At 41.3% G+C, this 20,500-nt stretch overlaps 1 protein-coding gene across 1 annotated transcript; it reads right to left on the reverse strand.

Moving 5' to 3' along the window:
* Positions 1–10,474: 10,474 nt before the first annotated feature.
* frk (fyn-related Src family tyrosine kinase) lies at positions 10,475–19,926 on the reverse strand. Its single transcript, XM_057016480.1, has 8 exons — positions 19,388–19,926; positions 16,018–16,139; positions 14,484–14,647; positions 14,231–14,399; positions 13,912–14,070; positions 12,021–12,202; positions 11,559–11,724; positions 10,475–11,464 (listed from the first exon to the last, which is right to left on the reverse strand). The coding sequence occupies exons 1-8, from the start codon at positions 19,762–19,764 to the stop codon at positions 11,256–11,258; spliced, it is 1,548 nt and encodes a 515-aa protein (XP_056872460.1). The 5' UTR covers positions 19,765–19,926; the 3' UTR covers positions 10,475–11,255.
* Between the last annotated feature and the right edge of the window lie 574 nt (positions 19,927–20,500).

A 20,500-nucleotide genomic window follows, 5' to 3' on the forward strand; every position in this document is an offset into this window, starting at 1 on the left:
TCCTCAGCACAAAGAGCCGCAAAAGGAACAAATTCAAATAAAAGCATGACGTAATTTTGTTTATAATGGATTTGGGCCATTTGGATAATAAAATATGATAATACAAAGCTTTGAAGAAAAATAACTCACTGTCAATGCTGGTTATGCTGCATTCAATAGAAGAACAATGAAGACAGAGTTTTTACCATTATACAGTCCATTCAGGCAAAGAGTCGGGTCAATACTCCTCCCCAAAAAGCATCGGCCAACTTTCAGCCCAGACGTATCAGCCCAGACATATATCATCTCTGGCTATGTTTTGTTGTAAATGGTGTAATAGCATTTAACAAGAGAGGTTATAAGTTCAAAAGCACCATTCATAATGGAAGTGACTGTCCAGCAGGAAATAAAAGGAAATTGTCTTTATATGGAGGTCAAGGAAAAAGCAGCTAAAATTTAATTTGCCTTTGAATTGTAAAGCCAATATTAGCCAAACAGCACCAAATTCTATCTACACTACACTTGGTTTCTATGAAGTAAATTACAACATGTTTTGATCAGGCAATTTTAAAGTTTGTAGCTGGCATTTAATGCTAGTTGTAGTTTGTATTTAAATAGAGTATATTTAGCTTAGCGGAGGTGTCTGATCTCAGGTGAAGGATGCTTAAACTTTTATAGGAAGATGTTTGATTATATTTACATTGATTAACAGCTGGTTGTAAAGGTCAGCGTGCTGATTAAATTTGCCTTGTTAAATATTTCTTGGCTTCACAATTGTTTGATGTCATGTGATGGCCCCAGTGTCCCCTCCAGGGCACTAGCGCTCTAAGTGACTTTGCCCCTCAGTGTCCTGCAGGTCCTGATGGGAGCGATGGGCTGCGCCTTGGAGTTGCCTATGAAATGTGTCACAGCCCCATTCCCCCAGGTCCCTCCTGTCCCTCTGCCCCAGTAATTTTCCACTCTCCCTGCCTCTGCTCCACTCTACCTGCCAGCCACTCCCACCCCATCAGCTCAACTCCACTCACCTGCAAGCACAGCTGCAGCTTATTCCCAATCAGCCCTGCTTATAAGCCTCCCCTGCACTCTCACTCTAGATTGTTCTTCAGTGTTTCCATGCAAGACTCTCCAGCACTTATCTGCCTGCCCTCCTGTTGTTGAACCTGTTTGCCCCTGACCTGCCTGCACCGCCTGTCTCCCGGTAAACTCACCAGCCTTCCGTCCCTGACCACGACTTCTGCCTCAGCGTTTCTGGTTCCTGTCTGCTCACCTGGTCCTGACCGCTCCAACTGGCCCCGACTTTGCTGCTGCTCATCCCCAGTCTGCGCTGCTACTTCATCAGCCTCATCTCCTGTAAGCCCCTCTCTGTCACTACTGCCCCCTGTAAACGGAACTGTACAGTTCCGAGGGTTCACGTCCTCCCCCTCAGCTCCGCATTCCGGCTCTGCTCAAACCCAATCCCCGAGCCCGACACCCATAGACTTTGCGTGGGCCCTGAGCCTGGAGAACGAACTGTTTCCTTGTCTGCCAGAGTTCCTGTTTGCCTGTGTACTAATAAAGGGTCACTACCAACGGTTCCAGCTTTCCAGAGTGCTGCTTTTGGGTCCAAATTGCACCCGTCACGAAATGTCTCTCTCTCGTTTTGTGTTGGTATTGGAAGAAAAAGGTTAATATTTCATATATAATGATCTGATAAAATAAACCACCCTAGAAATGTGCTTGCTCAGGATGGTTGTTGGGAAATGGGTTTATTCTTCAATGCTTAGACTGACAGCTCCCATTTCAGACCCAGATGAAGGCAAAGATCGTTTAAAGCTGGTCAAGCCAGAGTCCACACCATGATCCTGTATTTATTCAAACTGTTTCTGGACAATGTTGCCCCTCCTGTTTCCAGTGTACCTGGGTCCATTTGTGATCTCATTAGTGTGACTGGATTCTGTTAAGCTGTTGAACAGGACAGGTAAAGGCTCTGTTCTCACCGTGCAGTCATGTTTAAAAGCGGCCCTGCAAGCTGCCAGAGCTGAGACGTGTCAATGCAGATGAATGACGGCACACAGGAAAAGTAACAGAAGGATTTTAAAGCTTTGTAGAGGTTTTTGCTTGTCATAATTACCAACAAAAAAGATGGACAGATAGCTGCTACCAATCAATCAGCAGGAAGAGATTAATAGACTTCCAGTTCAAACACCTCAGCAACAGCAGGGTTGATGACACTGAGGGCTGTAATGCAAACCGAGGTGTTGGACACGACAATACACCATCAGACCACGAGGTCATAGACACAAATTCCATCTCCTGAACTAAGACAGACTGTCAGAACTTCTGCTGTTTCACACAGCAGAGACATGGTTGAAAACCATGAGCTTAATTTAGAGACTAAATGGTAATAACCAATCCTGCATCATCTTTACTTCAGCACCACCCACCAAATTAGCATATAGCGACAACAAAATAAAGAAATAAATGATAAAACTAGATGAGGAAATGTGGACAAACAGAAATAAATACATGACAAAAAGGTGGAATTTGTTGTCAATTTTTGCTAGCATATGAAAATTTCCTCTTATTAGAATAACACATTAATGATTGGTTTATCAGCTGCATAGCTACCCTGCAAATGTATGTTATTGCACATTTGCTGTATATGTTGTGGGAGATGCCTTGGTCCATGTTCCACAGAGGATACTCACACATGGAGAAACCACAAAGCACCACAGGATTAAATCTTTTCCTGAGCCACTGCAGCAGGCTGAGAAGCTCTGAGGGATGCACACGAGCCAAGACCTGACTGACCTGAATCTCTGACTAGCTGACAGGAAGACCACATTTTGTTGGGGCGAATGGACGCTCATCTGACGTGTTGACAAGCACCACTGGCACCGCCCAAGGAACTGTCCTGTCACCATTCCTGTTCACCCTCTTAACCTCTGCCTTCTGCCTTCTGGGGGTGGCGGCAGCAGCGGGCGCTGTGGCACCAACAAACTGAAGTCGAACAAGATGTGAAGAAAGCTAAGGACTGTGATGGACAATCCTTCTCCTCCCCTCTATGCAGAGCTGAGGAAGCTCAAGAGCTCGCCGGCCATAGATTCCACCAACCAAGAGCTGAAAGTGTCTGGGTGGCATAAAAGTTCTGCTTTCCTCTACAGGAAAGAAAACATGTGTGTTGAGTTTCTCACAAAGTTATGTCGGCTCAGATGTCCTTATATGTAACTGTCCTTGGCTCTTGAATTTAATGACTAAAAATAATTTGTTCTTTTTTCCCATGCTTTGATTCTTATCTATTTGAGTGTATTGTGGACCACTAATCAACATTTTATTTCTGGGATATTTATACTGAGTCTCTGTGCATAAACACATATTAAATGTGAAGACCAAGCAGGAGGAAGTGAAGTGCATATCAAGCAATGAGAGCTTTTCTCAGCTAACATCCCATTTCGGGTAAGACTCACTGGCCCGTCACCGTAATCCTGCTCATAACAGGCATAATGCCACATTCCATTTCCTGTTCAGAGATATTCTCTGCATCCCAGGAACTCAATGACAGATGACAGTGTCCAGTTTCCACTCGTGTGGAAAATAAAGCCTGCCCATTGAAGAGAAAAATCCACCTACTCTCCCCTGAGCTTTGCTGAGCCGGCCACCAAGAGTAGTGTCGCTGACAGCCGATGCTTCATTAGCATGGTGACAGGTTTCCTCTCTGGGTCCATCTTTCTGTCTGATCCCTAAATGTCTGTCAGTCTGCCTCCACCCGAGGGGGGTGCAGGTCAGGGCTAGGCATTAGGGGACGGAAGCGACAGGCAGGACTCAAAAGGCTTCAAAATGGGACAAACCACATTTCTGAAATTTTGCTGACGTTACGATGAAGTTACGACTAAGCAGAAGCAAAATAAAACCTTTTGGCTCCGGCCACAGATTAATCAGATAGAGGAAAATTAAGTAAATAAACAAATAGAAACAAAAATGAAATGACATTTTTAGTCATGTGGAGGCTGCTGGAGCCTCTCTCAGCTGCATATGGCTGAAGGAAGAGTACGCCACTCCATGAGTTACCAGGTGTCCTGTCCATCTTCCCACTGCTACACCGTCCATGTTTTGTCTGCACCTGGGGTGTCGATGGAGAACCCTCTGCTTCTCAGCTCAATTCCCCTTATTTACTGAGCTATTAAATAAGTTAAATCAGGGACAATATGAAGCAACAAAACATCTATGAGGACGCCTATAAATACACATTAACTTACACATTATGAAAATCTGCAAAATGGCTGTCAGGTACGAAATGAAATAAGCTGTGTCTGTGGAGGGGTGGGCTGAGAAGCAGAGGTTTTCTGTTTCAAGCCCCAGTGTGGACAACATGTAGAAAGTGTCCTGGTAGTAGGGGAAGGTGACAGCATACATAGATGAACTGGTGACCCAGCCAGGAGAGAACCCTACCTTCACCCATATGAATATACACATTATATTTTAGGTTCAATTTGAAGCTCTAAACATGTTTATGTCTTCAGCTGGACAGCAAAATTCTTAATGGGAGTAAGACATTTGATGTGCTTTAGTTTATTGTCAACTGTTATGCATCTAAATATAAGTATTGACAGATTCAGAGGAGTTTGACTATTACCATTTTCCCTTCCTGACTTACAATGGAAATAATTCTGCCTTGAATGGCCAACTTAACTTTTAAACAAAAATAATACAATGAAAATAGAGGATAAGGTTTTTAAAGCAAAGAAAATAATGAAACATGAGGGACTGTGGAGATCTTTTTAAGGCAGCTTAATGACTCAGTCCCATGATGATAATGAATAACTCATCAGCCCATCACGCTGATTGAGTATGCTACACTTTGCAAACTGTCAATTTAGCCTTGTAATATCTTTGAAAATGAAATTAGCACCTCTTGACAATTCTTCTGCCAAGAAATTTAGAGCATATAAAATATTGGTTGAGCACTTCCATCAGAACATAAATCAGTGCTTGTTATTGACTCTTCGGGACGCTGCCAAATGGACCATCAGTAGAAGCAGCAGCAGGCAGACAGTCTTTCTGGGGAAGTTATTGCACATCTCAACTAGCTGGCAAAGGAATGGAAGTTTCCACAAACTCAGCAGCAACACATCGAAAGGGTTTCAGCAGTCAATGACAACAGCGACAACCATTTTTGTCACCTAATTGTGTATCATATTCATCACTTTCATCCCTTTAATAACTTCAGATACTCTAAGTTTGCGGTTTGTGTTAGTTTGGAAACAGTTAATGAGCATGATTTACAAGAAACACGAGGAAACAAAAACCAGACGACAGAGGAAAAAGACTCACAGCATAGCAGGAAATAACATTACCCACCACCACCTGAGCAGCAGCATGGTCAACGTCTGATGATATGATACAGAAACTAGTGAAAGCACCTCTTAAATAAACAAGGGATAGGACAGGTGAGACAGGACAGGGGAAACAAGACAGGTGGGATAGACCAGGTGGGATAGGAAAAGTGAGACAGGACAGGTGAGCTGGAACAGGTGGGACAGGTGAGCCAGGGCAGGTGAGCCAGGACAGGTGAGACAAGAAAGGTGGAAAAGGAAAAGTGAGAGAAGACAGGTGGAATAGGACAGGTGAGCCAGGACAATTGAGTCAGCACAGGTGAGACAAGACAGGTGGGATAGGACAGGTGGGATAGGAAAAGTAACAGATTATGTCAGAATAAAAATCACAACATAAGTGACTGCTATTAAAACCTGAACCTTCCAATCTAGAATGATAAAACAAACAAATATGAGTGATTTTGTTTCCAAGCTGACTTGAAAAGTCTTCTATTTTTCTTCTAACATCCTGAGACAATCAGCAGGTGACCTGAATGAGGGGCTTCCTGCCCCATCACTGAAGAATGAATCCATAAATTTAGGAAGATAATTAGAGGCATTTGTATTCAGAAATACCCCCATTAAATGTGAAATACTTGATCGTCAGTGTGAAGAATCACAAGGAAAAACAATTCACCTTAGTATCATATGTGTGGGCACTGCACACAATGCTGCAGTCTCCCTTTTATTTCTAGGAATGTAGCATCACTGATAGATCTCCTTTATTGTCAGTCATTAGAGAGGTATAAAATGGGCTGAGAGACTTATTTATTCCTGCGGCATTGTCAGTGCCTTTCCCTTAACTGATCTCTTACTGAAAAAGCTTTTCTTACAAGGCCCATTCAGGCAGAACAAAGCAGCTCTCTGATCATTCAGAAATGTCTGCCTCTGTTCCTGGGACTCAATGGGCCTCGCTGCAAAACCTGTTTAAAGAAGTAGTTTGGGAGAATTTGCCAAAGGTCACACAGATATGTTGAGTGATAGAAATCTGGTGCCAAGTCAAAAACACAAAAGCAATATTAGGGAGAGGATTCTTTCCATGCAACCATTGGCCAGAATAGGGACAGATGCCCAAAGTTCAGCCCACTGTGAGCTTCCTCAAAGTATTATAATAGTCTGATCAACAGATAATGTCACTGCTCATTGAACGTTTAATTTTTCAGAGGGACGGGGTTGAATAATTCACCTTTTGTGTAAATACAGCACAAAGAGGTGGGAAAGTAATACAGAAACAGTCTCCCTTTTTTAGTCTCCCACTTTAACAACTGAAATCTTGGCCCAGGGAACATTCAAGCAGAACAGGAAGCCAGAAGACTGGACACATCAGGCCGTCTTGCCTGTGGAGTGTGGAATAAACAGAGAAGTGATTTGAATTCTGGGCAATGCTGGGTCTCATTTCAGAGGTGGGTGTTGGCTAATGAATGCTGCAGCGCTAATGGAATTCCACTTTAATGATGTTCACTGTTTTGTTGAATGAATTACATTGGTGTAATCTCCTTCTCTTTAAATTCTTCCCCTTCCTAAGTACATCATAATCATCTGTAATGGAATGTTAACCGGATAGCATCAGAGTAGACTCGGAATCTGTCTGCAGGCCTGACAAATCTACATGCTGGAGACACTAACTGCATTTCCCAACACTTGTGAGTGGAAGTGCTGCACACACCTTCATTTTACCGCCATGACCTGCATTATTTATTGATAAATGAGTAAATTTTGTTTTAAGATTGCACATCCTGCCGCTTGGAAGGAGAATCTTTGCCTGGATGCTTTCATTAAAAGAACGGAAAAGGAGATTGATTTTTGAAGAACTGTATGAAATACAAACAACTACCAATGTTATGTTATTGTTTTATGAAAAGAAAGATAAATAATAGATAAAGGAACAGTTAGGGTGCTGAATAATAGAGTAATGGAGGTATTTGGAGGATTTTCTCGGTCAGACAGATGTAGCATGTTGAACACTGGGATGTCTTGTGGCAGGAACGAGGGCCTGTATTGTCCCTTCTACAGCGGGGCTGGAACAGTCTTATGGAAATAGAGTTTTGCCGTCCTTCTCATGTGTGGTGGGGAGGGTGATCAGTATTAACCATGATGGATAACAGTTTTTCAGCATCCTTCTCTCATCACAGCCTCCACAGTGTCCTGTTTTCATGCAATAACAGAGCCAGCCTTCCTTATCAGTTTATTTGTTCTGCTCATTCCGCTGGCTCAGATGCTGCTCCCTCAGCGGTCCAGGGTGTATAAACAGACGGGCGGTAAGGTCAGGTCCAAAGAACTTTAACAGAGAAACCAAACATTTCCTTCAAATATTGCAAAGAAAAGCCTCAGTCATAAAAACAGAATGTAAATGTGGTAAATTAGCAAAAGAAAACATTACTTCACACAAGAGTTTTAGCTTTTTTTGGCCTTTATGCAGCCACATGAATATTTTCATCCATTGTCTGTCGCCACTCAGCAACCTCATTAGTTCAGCATAACCCTCCTAGTTTACAAGATGCGGCCTCAGGCAGCATGCACGGGCTCAGCAGTCTGTCTACCTGCCTGCACACATCAAACCTTGCATTCTTCAGGGAAGATGCAGAGGGTTCAATCAATATTACATGGCACCGTTGGCCTACCTGGCACACGCCGAGCTGTGAGCGTCTTGAATAATTAATGCACATAACAAAATCTTGTACTTTAAACACTGAAAACAAGAATCATCCTTGGTAAAATTAACCTTTTAGCATTTTACTATAGAAATTGTTGATATTTTCTATGGAATATAAAAACTGAATTAAGTGCATATAAATTTTGATACAAATTTTATTTGGGCTATTTATATGTATTTATTCATTTATATTTAAATTTATTGATGTATTCTTTTCTAAGTACACGTCTTCATATATACATTTTCCAGTGTATATTTTCTTTTATTTCTGTATTTTCCCATTTGTTCATTCAAAATTGTTTGAAACAACACTCGTATTTACACCTAAGGCTAATTTAGCCGCCATCTCAGGTTGAACACGGAGAGAACCCACTTCAGACCAGCCTGGGAGAACATACAACCTGCACACAGGCCTCTGGGGAATTAGAAACCATGACTTTCGTGCTGTAACAGTGCTCCACACCATTAGCATTTCTCTAAACTGTTTACTAAAAAGCTCTGTGATTTACTATGACACTTTTCATTCCTGTCGCAGAAGAAACCAGTTAAGGTAATTATTTTAAGAGGAGCAGTGTTTGAGAAAACACACATTTGTAATCCATGGAAATCTGTCTCTGGTCTTTGACCCATAAATAAGTAATTATATGAGGTGAGGTCACTTTTAAAGACCATCCTTTTTTATTTAAAGCCACAAGGGCTCACTAAATAAGTGACTTATTGTAACACAAATTGTTAAATGAGCCAGCCATAGGCTGATTGAGGTTCTGTTAGACGTAATATCTGCGGAGAGGTGGTCATTAATATTTTTCTGAATGTTCAACAACCTGTACTTGTCTTGGTTGAATCTCACATAAATGATGGATCTGGTTCATGGTTGGTATCTGCATAACTGGTCTTGATTCACTAGTTGTGATAATCATGAAACTAAAGGAGCTCACGTTGGCTCGTCTTAAAGTGGATTTTTAAATGTTGCATGCTAGGAGGAGGAAGTCCTGCTGTAAAGCAGGAGAAAAAGCACAAGGAGGCTACTCATCTGAAAAGAATCTGCAATAATAGTCCAAAGTCAAATAATTCTACCCATCTAGTGCAGCCATTTGTCTGTGTCACCATTTGGCTGAAGTTCCCAAACTCTTTTCTTTAGCCCTCAACTTCCCTGTCCTCCATCATTGAAAGCCAAATCAATCAAGCTTCCCCATGCAGGAAAGTGCTGAAATAAAGAGACAATGAAGTGGAATGACCAGGAGAAGGATTGATGGCCTGATGGGGATTCAGGAGCGCTTGGGGGGGGGGGAATTTCCAGCTCACTTCAGTCCTCACTGTTGAATAGCAATGACGCACGAAAAATGCAGGAGCCACTTCTAATAATGAATGCATTCTTGAGTCACACTTGAGTGCTGCTTTTCTCTCCAGGGGCATTGTTTGCATGTATATATGCATCCTCATCCCTTCATCAACATACTGTAGGAGGAGGCCTAAGAGAGCAGATTCCAGCCACCTTCAATGCCCCCCAGACGGTTTCAAAATCGGTCACACCCAACACCACGATGATCAGGTTGGATAAAGAGAGACAGCCATCTTTTGGTTTTGTAAAAGGGTCAAAGCTCATTAGTACAGAGATGAAGAGCTCAGTGGGATACATTCATGCTCATGCTACATTAAAGCTCCAGTCATGAGTTGGTTCAGTGATGATCCAATTCTTTCATTCCACCAATCAACTACTCTAATTTGGTTTTCTTGACACTAACAGCAAAGACACTCTAACAGACTGTCTGCATGTAGGTATGTCCTTCATGCCACAAGGCTGACATGTCACATGAACTAAACTTTGTTTCTAACTGTATTCAGGAATTTATTCACTCTGTATGCGTAAAGATGAAAAGAAGCTGTAACATGTCTGTGAATAACAGACTGTCAACCCTAAAACAAATCACCCATTGGGCCTTTAGCAGGCTGTCCTTTTCTCTATTCAGAATTGATATGTATAATTCTAAAAATAAGTTGCTCTCTGCTTTATTAGCAAATTCTGCTTGAAAATGAACCTGTAGCATTTGTACCTTGTTATTGAAACATATGACAATTCAAAAAGAGAAAACATTTACTTTTCAAAGACAAATGACAAGTTGGGTCCAGTGATCTTCTCAGATATTAAACAAGAAAATATTTCACTACCCACACATTAAAAAATGAAGCAAATTGCTTCCTGTAGTAAATATAATTCCATTAAAATTTTATTTGTTACAAAGCTGCCGCTTTTCAAATCTTTCAATATTTTTTATCAATTTCTGTTATTTTCTCTCTCTTCATATTTTCTTAGGAAAAGGAAGGTGCCACCACCATCATGTGGACAAACTGAGAAATTACTCTGAACTTTTTTCACTATTAGTTTGTAAAAGGACACTGGTCTCTTTTTTTTTTTTTTGTCATTTTCATTTTTCCTAAAGTTAAAGTCATCATAAGTATGTAAAATCAATAAAAATAAATGCTGTAGGTCTGCAATGGGAACATTCCTTTAATATAGTGGTTAAAAACAAAGCCAAATGGTCACAACTGGTGCAGATTTGTGGTTTGTCAACATAAAGCTGATGTTTTAAAGGAAAACATCTTTAACAAATGTGAGTGGGTGTCAAAGACAACATTTAAATAACTGTGCAGAATTTATTTTACTTTTCCAGTCATTATTGAGGCAAAAAGTGTCCATTAAAAACAGAAGAGATCACTGATGTCCTTAAAAATGCTATTAACAAAAGTTAGTGATTGGCTAGCTTCAAAGCAAAGGACACAAGCATTTAATCGCATTGTTTCAGCAGTATTAAAGTCTTTGACTCATATAGACTTTGACACTGGCAACTTTACTAACCAATTCCGTAGATTATTCATTCATAAAATGTCGTACTGTAACAATTTGTGTTGTAGTTAATGTTTAAATCATAGATCTAATAAACAAATAACATTGTAGCTGAATGAATCATTTGTAGTTTGCATGGGTGCCATCGGGAGTGAATGAAACTTACGTGTCTTCATTCTTTTGCAGCTCAGCCAGTGGAAAAAATGAATGTTATGCTGAGCGCAGGCAGAACTGGCTCATCAGGTTATGTAGAGAGTGTTGCCTCGCCGTCTCTCTCGGAGTCTGTCACAAAGTGCATGTGAGGGCTGAAAAAAGCCAGAGCGTCACAAGCTTTTCTTCCCAGCATTTCCTGTCCTTCATTTACCATCTTCATAAAAACCATCGGGTGTCCCTGAGCTTTTGTCCTTGCGAGGGTTTCATTTTTGCACTAATAACGGTTGGCGTCATCATAAGATGTCACGTCCATGTCAAAAAAGTCCTCCAGTTTCCACTGCAAGGTCTCGAATGTTGGCCGGTCCTGTTCTTTCTCCTTCCAGCAGTCCATCATTATGTCATACATGATTTTAGGGCAGTTGGGAGGACATGGCATCCTGTAGCCCAGCGGAACCCTCTGGACCACCTGCAGGTTTGTCATGGCTACAACAATCACAGCACACAGTTAAAAACTTTCATTAAAAGAAATACATCATTGTCTGTTTAATCCATGTACAAGAGGATAGAAAAGGCTCACTTGGGTAAGGCATCTGTCCAAAGGTCATGATCTCATAAAGCAAAATCCCAAAGGACCAAACATCTGATTTTATGGAGAACTTGTTACTGTGAATGGCCTCTGGTGCAGTCCACTTCACAGGGAATTTAGTCCCCTCTTTGGCCTCATACACATTGTCATTATCTTTCTAGAAGGAAAACCAAACATTTAGTTTTTCTTCTTTCAATCAATCAGTTTTACAATGTACACAGACAAAACTGGACGCTAAAAACACTGTAAATTATATTCCAAGCCAAACATTTTGTATTAGCGGATTAATTTTTCTAAAGATGAGAATGTACTTCAATAGAGATTTACAGAGGATGTATGTAAATGCTGTAACATTAACGTTGGGGGAAAAGGACTGAACTGCAGCTGTAAAAAGTGTATTATTACGCATTTACAATTTGTGAAAACTTTTTCTAAATGAATTGCGAAACCCACCATGAAGACTCTCGCGAGGCCAAAGTCAGCCACTTTGCAAATGTTGTTCTCGCCCACCAAAACGTTTCTGGCTGCCAGGTCTCTGTGGATGTAGTTCTGCAACTCCAGGAAAGCCATGCCTGAAGCCACCTGGGCAGCCATCTCAATCTGGTCGGATATACGCAGCTTGGGCTCTTTATTTTCTGTCATCAGAACATTACAGCTTATTGTCTGTGAAGGTTCTCAGTCATCCAGGTCATGGTTATTCTGGTAGTTGAATCATAGCAACTGGACTGTTTGAATTCCATGAAGAAGCACATCAAGACCTCTCAAAACCTGTGGCTACCCTGGCTGGTCCTTCATCAAATCTTCTAGAAAACCCAGAGGAGACAAAAGAATCGGCCAAAAACGGAACATTTTCATACCACATGGCAGAAGCTTGTCCACCCAAAGGACAAAACACCGAGACACAAGCAGAGTAACGTGGTGTCTGCAGTCCAGGAAAGAGGAATGTCCAGGCCTGTACACTGGGGAGACCAAACAACCACTTCACAAGTGCATGGCCCAACATAGAAGAGCCAACTCCTCAGGCCAGGACTCAGCAGTCCACCTGCATCTGAAGGACATAGGACACTCGTTGAGGACAGTGATGTACAGGTTCTGGCAGGGAAGATAGATGGTTCAAAAGAGGAGTGAAAGAATCCATCATTAAACAGAGGTGGGGGTCTGAGACATCACCTCTCACCTGTTTACAACATAGTACTAAAAAATCTCTCCAGGAGGAGAAGAGGCCATTCACACATGGCTACTAACGAACCCCATCGTGTCAGGGAAGTTTCAGCGACCCCCAGAATAAGGAGTGGAGCAACCAGGTGACTGAAGCGCCAAATGTGTTAATGGCTCCTGAAGAGTAGAAGTACCTGGAACTCCCCAACAGTCAGTTAGAACTGATGAAGCCTCTTGTATGAGAGGTGAAACAGCCATGGAACCCAAACAGTCCAGTTGCTGTGATTTAACAACCAGAATTACAGCTATTATATGGCAGACAAAGAAGAATGACAATATAAATAGATAAAAGGTTATCAATTCCCTGAGTTGTGTTCACATGACATGGTTTAACTTTCACTAATTTAAGTTGGTTGTAACAATTTGGGTACTTGCTGATGCACATCACAGGAGGCATTACTTTTTTCTTACACATTTTATGCTTTTGTTGCATAATAATATACATTAACAATAATGAGGCACCACTGGATAGATCTTATCCAAACGATCGTGCCTGAATAGGACGGGGAGTGTGAACAAATAAATCGAATTGAACACAACACACACGAAAGGGCTTTGAATATGGGTGTAACGACTGCTGGATCATCATTTAGGGGCCCCCTGTCCAGGCTAGCACACGGCAGCCCTAACCAGAACCTTTATGGACGTCCTCGCTGCAGGGCCGGTTTGGGACAAAGAGTCAGGCAAGGAATCAATCTCAGTCTCTCTCTCACACACACACACAGACACACACACACACACACACAAAAGAACCATTTCAGTCTGTGCGAGTGCCAAGACAGCAATCCTGAATGAGACCTTTGATCTGATTTTCTTTTTTGACAGCCCAGAAGTGGAAACCATGTTTACACCGAACATTAAAATGTAACATTAATCCTTCAATATTGTAATGCTGACAGCACTATCTGGGAAATAATTAAATAACACCTGCAAGATGCTAATGTGGCTAATATGCTGCTATCCCTTTACACAAGAGCACACTGCTGAATATACAACTCCTGTTGCAGTGACAGTGTTATTAATAATTAATACCTTGAGTAATCTTTGTCTCAGGTGGGAAGTTCGCTAAAAAGTGTGCCACCCACAAGAACTCTGACCTGGCACCAATGTTATCATGTAGTCTTACTCTGGAGGTAATCCAGCAGACTGCCGTTCTTCATTAGCTCTGTGATGATGTAGATGGGATCCTCCAGGGTGCACACAGCATATAGCTGGATTAGTTTGCCATGTCGTAACCTCTTCATGATCTGGGCCTCTCTCAGGAAGTCCTCAGGATCCATGGTACCTGTCCCGGGGGTCCAGCAGGGCCATGAATGAGTTAATGTTTTAAACAGCGGCAACAAAGTAATCATGATTTAAGAACAATTTTCAACCAATGACAATACCAAACATATGGGGCCAACAACAGTTCTACAGAAGTGAAGCCACAGCAGACATTAGCCTACCAGGTTTAAGGGTCTTCACTGCTACTGGCGTGGTGTCATTCCAGAGACCTTCAAACACTTCCCCAAACTGACCAGCCCCCAGCTTCCTCAGAAGCTTAATGGATTTACGGTCAATCTCCCATTGGTCCACGGTGTTGTAGGACAGGCCGTGAGTTTGAGGAGCCTCCATCTGCAGCAACAGAAGACTTCCTCTTCATGATGCAGGAAATGGTGTTAGATAGATCAGGCGACAGGTCAGAACTATTCAGCTCACCTTCCTGCATGGCTCACCCAGACATGTACACAAACCATCAGCCTGGTTGGAGTAATGCTCTACCAGCTTCTTCAAGGTGGGAAAGATTCTGCCCCTCGACACAAAGTACTGTCCAGTCTCTGTCTTCCTCAGCTTGTAATGCTTCACGCTCCCCTTGTCCAGCACTGAAAGACAGTACACAGAGATGGAACATAAAAGGCAAACCACTACTGTTGATGACATTAATGAAGAAGCACGTTTGCTTTTTAAAAAAAAAAAAAAAAAAAAAGCTGCTTCCTCTTTTCCTGCCCGTGGGACGCTTTATCAATGGATAAAAAGCACTTTGTGAATATATACAGTATTTTCATGACACAAATCTGAGCTGACTGCAATATCACTTGTAAGAGAGACCAGGTCATAGATTTGATGTATTGAGTTTGAGTCTTATCACCATGGAAAGAATCCATCATAAAAAACTGAGCAAGGCCAAAGTGAGGAGATAGATTAGATAAAGCTCCCAGCTCAGTGCTTCAAACTTCAGCCCATCAATCACTGTAGTCAATAATGTTGAGTCACTCGACAATGCTCAGGCAGTTTAGAAGTGTGTGCTCTCTGACCTCGTTTCAAACAATATATGGAGATCATAAGCAAGCATTTATTTTGGAATGTTGGCAAAATTTTCCAACAAACATGTTTATTGTTATTGTGACAGCATAAAGCCCAAATGAACCTTAGGCTTTTTTTATGACATGCATTTCATTTCCAACTGGTAACTAATGACAACAAAGATACATAATACATAACATTCCAACTGTTTTCCTCCCCGGAATTTGAACAATTGCATATTTTACATAATTTTTACGACTCCATAGCTGTCCTGTTTACGTTTGTCATCTCTTAAACATTTGCATAGCCCCATTTTGATGTTCCCGCCTGCAAGATTCAATGCCACCAAGATCAGTGAGGGCGCGGGCTGCAGTGTTTGTCTCCTGCATGTCTGCACAAAACAGAATAGTTCCTGTGCTTATACCTTTGGTCAATGCTGTGAAGATTTGAGAGAAGGAGCACTTTTTCATCACTATGAGTCTTACAGAAAAAGGGGCTAATGGGAGTTAAGCTGTCAAAGCGAAGCGAAACTCAGAGTCTGCAGAAAGATACCAGAGAAGAATGTTCCTGGGAAAGGGGTCAAGGTATTTGTGCTTTATTGAGACAGCCCTTTAGACGGGAGAACAATTTTTCAGTTCATTACATGGTAATGAATGGTGAGGGTGAGATAAATCCACTACAGTCAGACATTTGACTGCACTCACATTTCAATGCAACTTCATTTTGTACTAAAATAGAATTCCTACAGAATGGGAATCAATCTAGCAATAAAATGACTTCAATCTTAAACAAAGATTGCATGATTATGAAAATTTAAATAATGGAGACAACATTTGACCCAGAACTTCACTGGACCCTGCCAAAATATTCACATAACATCCTGTCACAAACCGTAACCTAGCAACTTTAAAAGCAGATGTGAAACAACAGTCATGAGACTTTTAATTACCTGAGAGAGAAAGCTCTCCTTTCTGGCTTTCACAGTTTCTGATGAGGAAAGCACCGTGCCGATTCCCCTCAGATAGCAGCATCTTCTCCGCATCCAACCTCTTTGTTTCGGGAAAATACCACCTACAAATCACAGTTCAAAGCAGCTGAATTCACCCACAATGATGAACATTAAGATGAGCTGAGGAAACATCTGGAAAGAGTATGAAACCTCACCAAATTAAATAAAACCACAGTTCCTTCCTAATGCTAATACAAATGCAGCCTTAACATTCAAAATGCAACCAACACATTGTCCTTAAATCTGTGTCTGAACCATGTACAGTGGTGTGAACTATTTGTATATTTGACAAAATTACAGGTTTCAAACCATCACATATATTTGTATTAAATAGCATGTTAAAAACAAAAATGCAGTTCTTAAATGATGATTTCATCTAATAAGAGGGGACCTACGTTCCCTCTAGCATATATTTAAAAAAGAAGTAATTGCTCTCCCCCGCTGTTAAGAGATGAGTTAACTGTGATTAACCACAGGCCACACCCTGGCGTGATTACTGTCAGACCTGTGGAATTAAGAAATCACGCAAATAGAACCAGTCTGACAAAGTACAGTCAGCTATAAGATCTGAAGAAGAACCATCATGCAGAACCCGAGTGACAGAATTCTATCAGTCAGAAATTGTTGAGGGGGGAGGTGGAAGCTCAGTCTGTTAGGAACTGTGCTGGGAAATGGAAGGTTCTCGGTTTGAGCCCTTAGCACAGACAAAACATGGAACACTGCCGAGGTACCCTTGAGCAAGGTACTGAACAAGGTACCCATAAACGCTCATATAGGGCCCATCCAATGAGCTGATCCAGGGGTGGACCTGCCTTCCCCAGTGTGTTCCCTCCCCATGACCCCAAAAGGGTTAAAGTGGTTAGGAAGAAGATTAGGAATTGTTACAAAGCCAGTGAGACTCCAGTGAACCCACACTCATTACAGTGGTACACCTACCAAACTTAGTCATCGAGAACATCACACAAGATCTCAGAACCACTGTATATCTAAAAGAAGTGCAGGCCTCATTTTCATCAGGGTTTGTTGGATCCACTTCCTTATTGGTAAGCTTTTATAGTGAGCTGATCAAAAATATTTGACTGATATTTATGGCCATTAGCTCAGTCAACACTAACATGCATTAATAACACGGTATTGGCCTTTTTGATCACTTTATCCTCATATGACAAATCATGTATTACAGTAACCTGGGAATATCACAAGATTAGCATTAGTAAATACTGGACACACAAATTGAAAATATCTAATAATACATTCATTGACCTAATAGACTCCAATACTGCAGGTTAATCTGATTAACCCAAATTGAAAATTATTGCGATTCAGTGAAGTATCATTGAGTCCTGATAAAAAAAAAAATTTTTTAACCTTATTGGAATACCAAACACACCTGATTTGGTATATGTGGATCTCCACACCCTGGGCTGTGCCATCATCACACAACAAACATGATAATGTTGACAGTAATGTACAGTATGTGCTGCAATTATGCTTCAAACACAATCCTACTGGAACAATGTAAAGACAATGTTAAACACCACGTCTTCAGTACTAATATAACACCATTCCTAATGCATGAACATGAGGTCAGCTCAAATCAAGAGTGAGGATCATTTAAGTATTTAGGATCTAAAGCTGATAGAACATTTCAGAGCAGTATTTAGTCTGGTCTGTAGTAGAGGGACAACACTTTCAAGTACAGGCTGCAACACAGACACAGCTGAAAACAAGACTGGATACAATAATTATACTCTCAGTTGAATTTTGTTTGGCCTTCATTTTGCTGAACCAGTGTTTCAATACTATATCAATGGAGCAGTCTAATAAAATGTTTTGATTTGGAATTGTGTTGATTAATTTAAGATTAAGATTTATGTTCAAACCTACATGAAATATGTTAATTTCTGTATCATGCTATCAAAACTATAGAGAAATTTCCAGAGAACTGCTGGAGATAATTCTTTGATGCGTGAACACAACATAATTCAGATTTGCATGAATTCATAGATTTATTTCAGCCCTTATATGACAAATATGTCCGGAGTTTTATTATATGAAGCAGAAGCTGCCTGAAAAAGAAAAAGCAGATGCTAACGATAAACTACATGCCAAAGAACTTGTTGAGTATTTTCAAAAAGGACCATTCACATGACATTGTATTAAAATAGAAATTTCAGGTTATAATATCCATAGCTTGAATTTCTGTAGCAGGTGCCCAAGGACAGAATGGTGCCACTATTTCAAACACAAAAATTACATGATGCTCCAAGTTAAATTACAAAAATGTACTAAACTGTTCAAGTATTCATTGTAAAAAATGATTAGTTATTTTAGTTAAAATGATAAGTTATTTACTGTTGAAAATCCAAGCAAAAAATAAAGCTGCTGTAGGTCCAGGCTCTGCAGCAAACATTGAACACATGTTTTAATTGCCAACAGATGCTCAATGGTAAGAACAACCATGGTGATTAATCAATACGAGGTGGCTATTGATCTCTACAACTGTAAACATATGTGCAGCATACAGTAGTTATAAGAATGATCCTTCAACTGTCTCCCAAACAAATGACATCAAATGAGCCATTAATGCTGAAACAGTAACAATGATCTATCCATTAGCTCTATGAATTAAACTCCAATATTCCATGGTATTGTTACAGATAGACGTTACAAGACAACATTTTTTGGACTGGACATGTTACATTTCACTAAAATTGTAATTTAATCATTTAACTCTCACATAAAACACATAGTGCGAGGAAAAACAGAAAAGTAGTTGAGTGTTGTTGGGCTGAGAACATATGACAGGGAGATGGATTAAACCATATAACAATGAGGATGGCTGACCTGTGGGCTTATTTGTTTGGCTTCTTTCCTTGACAGGAATTCAAGTCCATACTTCCTGCTCGAAGTCAATCATTAACTTTGTTCAACCTTAAGCAGTGCTGGAATGTGGGTCTATTAAACTGGAGTGAGCCCACTGGTGGTCGCTGCAGAGGAATATATATCACGCTTTATGTTTTAAAATAGCATTGTGCTTCTGTGTATTTGTAATGTTTAAGCAGCACGGAAATAATACCTCCTTGAACCATTATTAGTGTTCTAATATCTAATAATTCACTGAGGAAGAAGACCAAAGTTTTGGGGGAATACCTGATGAAAAAAATGTCAAGTTTAGATTTTTGAACGTTTATTATAGGACCTACCCTTCGTATTGTATCTATTTTCCGAAAGTGTCTACTTTCAGTTTATAAGTAGGCTGGAAAACAAGTCCTGATATTGTGATATAAGTCAAAAAGAGAATACTCACGGTTCAGCATCGATACTCTCCACAGGGGCCACGTAGTTGGCAGGGATATACCCCTCTTTGTTGGCCGACACTCCGCTCACTGCTTGAGCATACCACCAGTCCCCGTTGCTCTTGTCCAGGGCTTCCAACGTGTCCCCGGCGTTAAAACTCAGGTCCTCCTCGGTACGAGCAGAGTAATCGTAGAGGGCCACATAGAACTGTCCGGACGTGGCCACCGGCGCCGGAGGCTTCGTGGCCCGAGGGTTCGGTTCCGTGATTGCTCCGGCATTTGCCAAAACTGTGGCCCGCTGCTCTTCATTCCCCCCGGACTGAGTCGGCTTTTTAAAGCACGCCAGGAAAGAGTTCCAGCATGCCGAAAGCCTTTTTTGGATCTCCATCTAGTCAATCACAGCTGCCAACTCCGTGTCGGAGAAATAGATGGAAATATTTCAGGTTCCGAAATGTTTAACAGGTCAATGACCTGTGACACCCTGATACCTCTGCGTAATGTCGCGCTTCAGTCCCCCCCCCAAAAATCACTAACACCTGTACCTGTCCCTGCGTCTGACTACCTGTCTCCGTACCTGCAGGTACACCTGGCCGTCCTCCACACCCGCCCACGAACGGGGAGTGGCAACGCAACTCGCGTTCCTTCCTGTGACCGCGTGGGAGCGCCGCAAGTTAAAAGAAAATATTTATTTCAGAAACATCTTTAGACTTAAATATGGTGACCAGAAAATTATGGGTGTGCTCGAACTTGGCTGTTTTATTGTAACACATAGCATCTTTTTTGTGTAATCCCTTATTCCCCTCTTAAGATGATCTCATCCTAATGTAAAAGTCAAACTTTTTGATTAGAATGCTATTTAAAGAGGGGCATGGTAGCTCAATCTGTTGAGGACTGGGATGGAAAGCAAACGTTGTCAGTTCCACACCCAATGCAGACAAAAACATGGAAGATGCCAGAACACCTCCAGGGCAATCCTGAGGTACCAAACCTCACATAGAGCCCTGCATTGAATCAGCAAATCCCCCAGGGGTGTATCTTGTCCTTGCTCTTATGCAGCTGGGGTAGGCTCCAGCCCCCTTCCTGTGACCCCAAAAGGGATAAAGCAGGCAAGGGGGGGAAAAAGA

Source organism: Takifugu flavidus, chromosome 19 (assembly GCF_003711565.1).
Source record: "Takifugu flavidus isolate HTHZ2018 chromosome 19, ASM371156v2, whole genome shotgun sequence".
Lineage (NCBI taxonomy): Eukaryota > Metazoa > Chordata > Actinopteri > Tetraodontiformes > Tetraodontidae > Takifugu > Takifugu flavidus.